This window comes from Eleginops maclovinus, chromosome 3, assembly GCF_036324505.1.
Source record: "Eleginops maclovinus isolate JMC-PN-2008 ecotype Puerto Natales chromosome 3, JC_Emac_rtc_rv5, whole genome shotgun sequence".
Lineage (NCBI taxonomy): Eukaryota > Metazoa > Chordata > Actinopteri > Perciformes > Eleginopidae > Eleginops > Eleginops maclovinus.
The window spans coordinates 10,764,434-10,772,206 of NC_086351.1; the positions used below are offsets into that span (position 1 = coordinate 10,764,434).

At 38.2% G+C, this 7,773-nt stretch overlaps 1 protein-coding gene and 1 non-coding gene across 2 annotated transcripts; both read left to right on the forward strand.

Moving 5' to 3' along the window:
• Positions 1-1,080: 1,080 nt before the first annotated feature.
• rps27.2 (ribosomal protein S27, isoform 2) lies at positions 1,081-5,380 on the forward strand. Its single transcript, XM_063879463.1, has 4 exons — positions 1,081-1,212; positions 1,707-1,815; positions 2,435-2,545; positions 4,283-5,380. The coding sequence occupies exons 1-4, from the start codon at positions 1,207-1,209 to the stop codon at positions 4,309-4,311; spliced, it is 255 nt and encodes an 84-aa protein (XP_063735533.1). The 5' UTR covers positions 1,081-1,206; the 3' UTR covers positions 4,312-5,380.
• LOC134862473 (small nucleolar RNA SNORA13) lies at positions 2,223-2,354 on the forward strand. The gene has a single exon (XR_010165518.1). It is a non-coding gene; the product is annotated as a small nucleolar RNA SNORA13 (small nucleolar RNA).
• Positions 5,381-7,773: the final 2,393 nt, after the last annotated feature.

Here is a 7,773-nt window from a genome sequence, read left to right on the forward strand (position 1 = left end):
AAGTACTCAGACATTACTAATGTAATACCAGAAATACCACAGTGAATAAATGTATCTGTTACAAGTAAAAGTCATAAATATTACTGAAGTAAAAATACAAGTATTAGCATCAACATGTTCTGTTAGGGAAAAATAGGTAAAAGTACTCATTCTGCAAAACAGCTCATTTCAGAATATTATATATAATATTCTAGGTGTGGATTGGGAACCGGAAGGTCACCTACACTGCTCTCCAGGCGCCGTACATATGGCAGCCCACTGCTCCTAACACTAGTATGGGTCAAATGCAGAATGTATATTTCCCCTCTGTGGGACAACTAAGGGATTCTTCTTCTTCTTCTTCTTCTTCTTCCTCTTCTTAGGCGATAACTTCAAGGTGTTTAAATAACTACAAAGCAACTGAATAAAAATAACAACTACTAAGAGAATACATACACACAGAAATCCACATTAGAAAACACAAAAAATGACTTGCACGCTAAACAATAACAATTCAAAGTGTCTTGCTTAAAGGAGAGGCTGTTGGGCCTTATTTCTGTCAGTAAGACAATCTGTCCAGGGAAACACTGTCTCATAATCCACCCATGGAGATATGTTATAACCAATAATATGAAAACAAGCTACAAGTATAAAACATCCACAAACGGCATTCCTTAAGGATTAATGCCAAAAACTGTGGTCTCTCGTTTGGTTATCTGACACCTGCTTTGTTCTCCTCATGCTGTATAAGTGTAATGGGGAAAATAAGTAGTCAGGCAGACATAAGGCTACCCATTAAATTGACCTTAGGGCAAATATGATAATGCATGATATGCCTTGGGGGTCAAGTGTGGAGCTCATGGGTCAAAATGTAGACTAATGGAATACAACTTATATTTGATTTTTTGATGTGGCTAAATCCTAATTTTTGGGAGTTGAAACAATGTTTAATGTATAATGTGGACGTATTCACATTTCAGACAAAAAAATTGGAATGCCACATAAAAAAATGTTAACGACTAATAATATAATTAAAAGCGTTTGGCTGTTTCGTGATAGAGATGTTTGCAAGTTTGCGTAGGTAAACGCTGATACGAGCTTTAAATAAATTGATGATTACAATTTTTTTTAAAATAATATCTATTCTTCTTTCCTTTCTTCCGCCGGGTCTTTGCCTTTCACTTCCGGTTTATCGACAGTGTGATTCTAGGAGCTCTCGACGCCGTCATGCCAGTAAGTAGTTCTTCGACTTATATAGTTACCATCGACTGTTTAAAAGTTTTTATTTACACTAGTCATTTAATACACTACAATAATATGTTTTGATCGAGTGAGAAATCAACGTTTTTAGTGCTTTAATATAAATGTAAAGCCTTGAAAACGCACCTAATATGGCGAAACACGTGTGCAACAAAGCAGCCACGCGGTCTGTAATGCTGATTGATTTTTCAGGGTTAAACTCAAACTTCGACGATCTTAGGTTATGTGCTGAATTGAATGACTGTAATAGCTTTGACATATCAATGATTTACTCATTTTTACGTTACTTAATTCTGTTAATCGCATGTCCTCCTTTCGAAAGCTGTAAAACGACTTATTGAAACGACCTTTAGATCCGGTGATCTTACTGGAAAGTTTGTAGACTATCTCTTATCGGAATGAATTGTGTCCTTATATAACAGTACTTTCCAGACTACGTATAATAAACTCTTTTAAAAAATGTCTAGCTTGCAAAGGATCTGTTGCACCCGAGCGTTGAGGAGGAGAAGAGGTGTCACAAGAAAAAACGCCTCGTTCAGAGTCCCAACTCCTACTTTATGGATGTCAAATGCCCAGGTCAGTGTGTTGAACAAGCAACCATAGGACGTATTAAATAATTAGCAACATGGTCTTTTATAGATAATTTAGATGAGAGAAATTAAAAGTACACAAGTTGAACCATTCTGGTATTTTGCCAAGCAGTGTCCTATACAATAAACGTGCTATGTCGTAATGGTGAACATTGAAATAAAAACCACAACAAACGTGTGGTGTAGAACAATTACCATATTTATGAGAATATGCTATCAAAAATATTAACAAAATATAAAGCTGTATGTTTACTAAAACAAAAACTTAAATATTTAAACACTTAAAGCCTTTATTAACGTTATTACCTTTAATAGTTTAGTTGTAATTTTGAACATCTTATTTATGTACCAGATGAAAATACTTTCTTACATAAGCCTTGTTTTAGGAATATTTGCCTTTATGTGTTGCCCTTTCATTCTTCCCTTAGTGATCAGGGTGTCAAATAAGGCATACATCAACAGTTGTGACTGTCTGTTGAAAGAGTTTCAATTAATTCCTTTACACAGACAGCTGCAAGGACATATCAGCAACCAAAAGTACATATTACTATGTCTATATGGTTCAAAGGCTGCTCCATCTAATGATATGTGTGTGCCGTTTCCAGGTTGCTACAAGATCACCACAGTGTTCAGTCACGCTCAGACTGTAGTGCTGTGTGTCGGCTGCTCCACAGTTCTTTGCCAGCCTACAGGAGGGAAAGCTCGCCTTACAGAAGGTAACCAGCATGCATCGGAAATAAGTGGTCTACCTGATCATGCCAAATAATAGGTGTAGCAGCACACAACCATGTATAAAACATTCATACAGATAGGTTCAAGGTTCAAAGGTTTTATGTGGAGTTGTTGGCTCCTCCAACAACTCAACATACATAGTGCAAATAAGATAAATAAAATAGTGCAACAATTACACAAGAAAATATATACAATAACACAATAACGATGTAAAATATATACATGTGTAGAATAAATTTAAATTATTTAAATACACTGTACCGTAATTTAAATACTTTACACTGTTGTATGAGGAGGTATAGACAGATGCATATATTGCATATAAACAGATATGTATGGCAGATGTGTATAATATATAGATATGTGTACTATAAACAGATGTGAGTAGACATTCACAGAGCTCAGGAGTTCAGCAGTCTTGTAGCCTGTGGTATAAAACTAGATGGATGCTGTTGATGACACTTACAGCATGGACTTTTCTATTTCCTATAAAATTGCTATGCTTGTGCTATTGGAGTTTTTAAGTTTTAGACCCAAAACTATACATTTGCTTGATTTCCTCTATCACTGACGATTAGTCTCACAGACGGGCCGTCATATCTAATTCAAACAAATGACATTAATTGAAAAGGCTGGATTACTAACAACTTAAATCATCAATAGCCCATATATTTGCCTTTGTGTTGCCCTTTCATTGTTTCCTTCATGAAAAGGGTGTCTACTGAGGCATACAGTGACTCTTGTGGTTGTGACAGAAATTCATCATCATTGATCCATTTCTACACACTCGACTGCAAGCACAAATGTTGTTATATTCAAATGTTTGTTTAGATATCTTAGACAAGTACAACAGGATATAGTTTTAGAATGACATCTTATCGTTTACTTTCTGCTATAGTATGTACATACAGAATGCTGTTACTGTGTAAAAGATGTTGAAGTGGTTGAGCTTAAGGTCAAGGTTTGTTTTTTACTGAATCTCTGACTGTCCCACCCACTCTAGCTGGTACTCTGCTGCCGTGGTAACCACATGCTTTTCAGTGCGCTCCGCTGCTTTGAGTTACTATGAGTGCAACCGTTGGCACTTAAACCACTGTGTTTGGAGGTGATTCAGTCTGTGAAAAAGGCAGATAGCTACATTTTAGGTTTCTCATCTGTTATATCCTTGACTCTGAGTCGGTTTATACACATCACAGCTGTTTTGACTTGCCTATAATCTGTACTAAAGATGGTTAAAGCGTTTAGTTCAGTTTAAATGGTAAACCTAGTCAAATGTCCTGCTACAAATCTTATTTTTCGGGAAGTTCTAGGGTCCAGAACACCAGTTTTTCTCAACTTCAAATTTAAAGAAACACCCCAACAACTTGAGGTCCACTTATTAGCTCTTTGTGGTTCTTTCAGTTGCACATCCCTTGTAACAGTCTTCTCAAAGGGTTAAATGATTATCTAAGGGTTGTAGACTGCTTGTTTCATAAAACGTGACATTTGGAAATATCTCCTTAGGATTTGGGAAATTGCAATCCTTTTTGTGATACTTTTACATTTTCAAGCCAAACAATTAATTTATCAATCAACACAAAAAAAAACAATATTGCAAATAACTGGTAATATTTTTGTTATATTGAGGGCCTTTTTTTTAATGTCCAGCCTCATTGATATAGAAAGGTTTAATACTATATTCGTCACAACCTAATCTTAAGTCTTTCTCCATCTTTCCACAGGATGCTCATTCAGGAAAAAACAGCACTAGTTTGCCCGGACGTGGTTGGACACAGTTTAGAAGGAGAATGAACAGCGCTTGATGGACATCAAGCAACACTGCCATGGAACTGATGCAGCAATGAGTAAATGGAGAGCGGGGGAACCGATCATGTAATTTAAGAAGTCTCTCTACTTGATATGCACAAAGGCATTGTTGAAACCTGACCAACATCACATCCAATAATTCCTCTTCTCTTAATAAACTTAGGTTGTTTTTTGGTAAAATAATCTTGCATGTGTGTCATCTAGTTTGTTCTTTTTACCTGCTGAAGGTTCTTGGATGTCATTTATCAGCTCAGGACTCCTTAAAGGTGTGCTGCTAATGCTCAGGGCATTTGAAGACTGTTTTATCAATTTAAACAGATGGGTGGCTTCAACAGTTTCCTGTGGCGAGCAATTTGAATTTGTTGCATTATACCCTCAGTTATTTAAGGATACACTTTTTACAGGGAGGTGAGGGTGTGGAATTAACCCCTACAGATAATGAAATCGCAGAAAACGTTTTTACTAGGTTAAAGCTGCACTCTGCATGATTAGAGGTGTGTCAGCAATGGTAATGCAGTCAGATACTACATGCACATACGCCAAGCAAGTCAACATTTTATTTAAAAGGTAGACCGCGTTATCAGTGCCTGCTGTAAAGCCAGAGGTGTTGGCTGAGAGCTTCAAATGAGGGTTTTTTTCAGGGAAAGATATCGCTGGCCCTGTTTCCTGATGCTTGTAAACCACAAAGCCAGTGATGTGATACTAAATGCCATCGATATGAATGATTATGGTTGTGAATTTACATGTGCTTGCAAGCTTCCTGTGAAAATGAAAGTGTGGGAATGATTCTTGTGAAGTTGCAAAACACACTAGCTCTGTTTGAGATGACTCAGCTAAAATAATTTGTGTCCCTATGCTTTAGTTGAGGCTGATGGGTCTTTTGCACAGTCTGTATACTAAATAAAGAAATGGATTAATTTAGCAGGAGGGAATTATAGCTTTCTTTTTTACTATGGTGACATTTTTGTCCTGTTGTATATCAGACACAACTTACAAATAAAATGATAAATTAATGATTCTGACGTGCCTTCTGGTTATTGAGTGACTTATACAGGATAAATAACGTCATTATTTTTCATCCAGATGCCTCGTAAGTTAAATCAGAAGTTTAGTGTAACAATTTCATTGACGTTTAATGTCAAACATGTTTACACAGCCTAATATGTGCTGTAAAATGGAGTTATCTCCCAAATAAAAACGTCTTGTAGTAGTATTTAGTTCAAAACAGCTTTTATTTTTTTACATTTTTGAAATCTGAATGCAGACCCTTTAGATGAGAAACTAAAAGTGTGATTGTTAAAGACCCGTAGGAAACACTCTGTACTGTTAGCTTCATGAGCTAACTTGTGTTATGGGTAAATGAAGATAAATTCAAAAGCTCAACTTAACACAAGTTAAAGTAAAAGGCTGTTTAACAACGTGTGTCTGTGTACAGCACACCTTGAGGGATGGGAGCATTCCCTGGGATCCATCACAGTGAGCACAGCCTGTCAGAGAGCAGTGAATTGCCAGCAGGTAGGTCAGCGTCTCTGTGACACCTGGATTACTGCGACAGGGAGTGGACTGACCCAACAAACATCCTCAGAAAAATACTGTAAATCAGAGGCTCAGTGCAGAGCAGAGTGTCTCCTGACACTGGACAGAAACTCAACATCTGTACATACCTGGTGGGAATGGCAGAGAGAAGAGTTAGGAGAATGAAACTACATAGACATGAAAATATAAAGGACGGTGTGTGTGTGATACTTTCGGCACTGAGGGGCTGTACACTTATCTTGCAGGTAGGGGGAGCCACAGTGCCACGTCTCAGCATGCACACACATTAAGACTAAATTTACATAAAGGTGAACAAACTTGAGATCCGGTACTATAACAATAATAATACTTTATACATATACACAGATGTATAAAGGACTTTTCCTTAAACAATGTTTACAAAATGTTTATCATACAAAAAATACTGTACATACAAGAAAACCCAGGGGCAACAATAATAAATACATAAACGAAAATACACTAGAAGCAGATCAAAAATTAATTTAGAAGTGTGCACGCAAAAACTCCTTAGTCAATGATTCATTCTTCCAAGGGGCCCCTCTTTTAACCCAGAGATACAAGACGTAGTTCAATTGATACAAAATCTACACAAGCCACAAAAATTCATCGCATTTTTAAGTTCATCCATACATCTATATATATCCCACTTCTGTGGGCACTTGCTGTTTTTCCTCTAACCTGCATGAACCCATCACTGACCCAAGATGCTCTAGAGCTGCCTTGAGACACCTGAGTAAACACTTGTCTTCTCTGAGTTTTTGTTTGCTCTATGCGATCCTGTTTGTGTGGTACTGAAGCAAAGTGCATTTCCCTGAAAGACTGGATACTGAAAGGCAGGGATAACAGAAAGCCAGTCTGGTCCTCTGGCACTGCTAAAGCTCTTTGTCCATCAGTCATGGGACCAAAAGATAGATGTCAAAATCTGAAATCTTGTGTGCCTTATTTCTGGTTGGAGTGGGAGGGAGAGAGCAGAATGGGACAGGAAGATCAATAAAGAAGGCAGAAAAATCATTCTGAATCATTGAGGGATTCGTTTTTACAGTATTGATCTCAGCAGTTTGCATTCTTATCCCAGCAATGAATGTGGCAAAGCCAAAAATGGTAGGATAAAAAAGTAATATGAAAGAGGATTGGGGAGAATCAGCACCTGTGTGTACAGATTACAAGCGTGTACGGGAGAGAGCGTGAGGAAGTGTGGAAGTATTGTCCGAGGCTGTCACTGAAGAGCACAAATTGACAAAGAAAAAACAAGATGACTTGTCCTTCCAACTGTATATAGATGAAAGTGTTTAATACAAACCCTCGACATGAGTTCTAACACTGTGAAGAAAGAGAGAATAAGAGAGAATGAAAGCGAGGCGACAGTGTCACTGCCTTGCACATCATGGCCTCCGTAAGCATGGTATATGCACATGTAAGTGGCCAAAATATATTCCTTAGGAAGACACAATCACACACACTCTCACACTCACACACACTCACACACACACACACACACACACACACACACACACACACACACACACACACACACACACACACACACACACACACACACACACACACACACACACACACACACACACACACACTTGTTTGTTTCAGTGTCTCCTTTGCCAAGGACAGACCCATTACACATCATTAGCATCCAGTGCTGATCAACTGACCCTGAACACTGATGAGCAGGGTCTGGCTGACCCCACGTGTCTCCATGGCAACCAACAACCTCCAGCGGAGCAGAGCTGGTGTCCAGGCTAAAGGTGTCGGAGCCCTCCGGGGGTCCGCAGGGACGAGCTGTGTCCTGTCACACACTGACAAGGAGCACAGTTCGCAGGGCAGATGGCATCTC

Excerpts from the sequence above, each read along its gene's own strand:
- rps27.2 (XM_063879463.1), top strand. Across the intron at positions 1,816-2,434 it reads TATGGATGTCAAATGCCCAG|GTTGCTACAAGATCACCACA; the intron begins GTCAGTGTGTTG and ends TGCCGTTTCCAG. Across the intron at positions 2,546-4,282 it reads GAAAGCTCGCCTTACAGAAG|GATGCTCATTCAGGAAAAAA; the intron begins GTAACCAGCATG and ends ATCTTTCCACAG.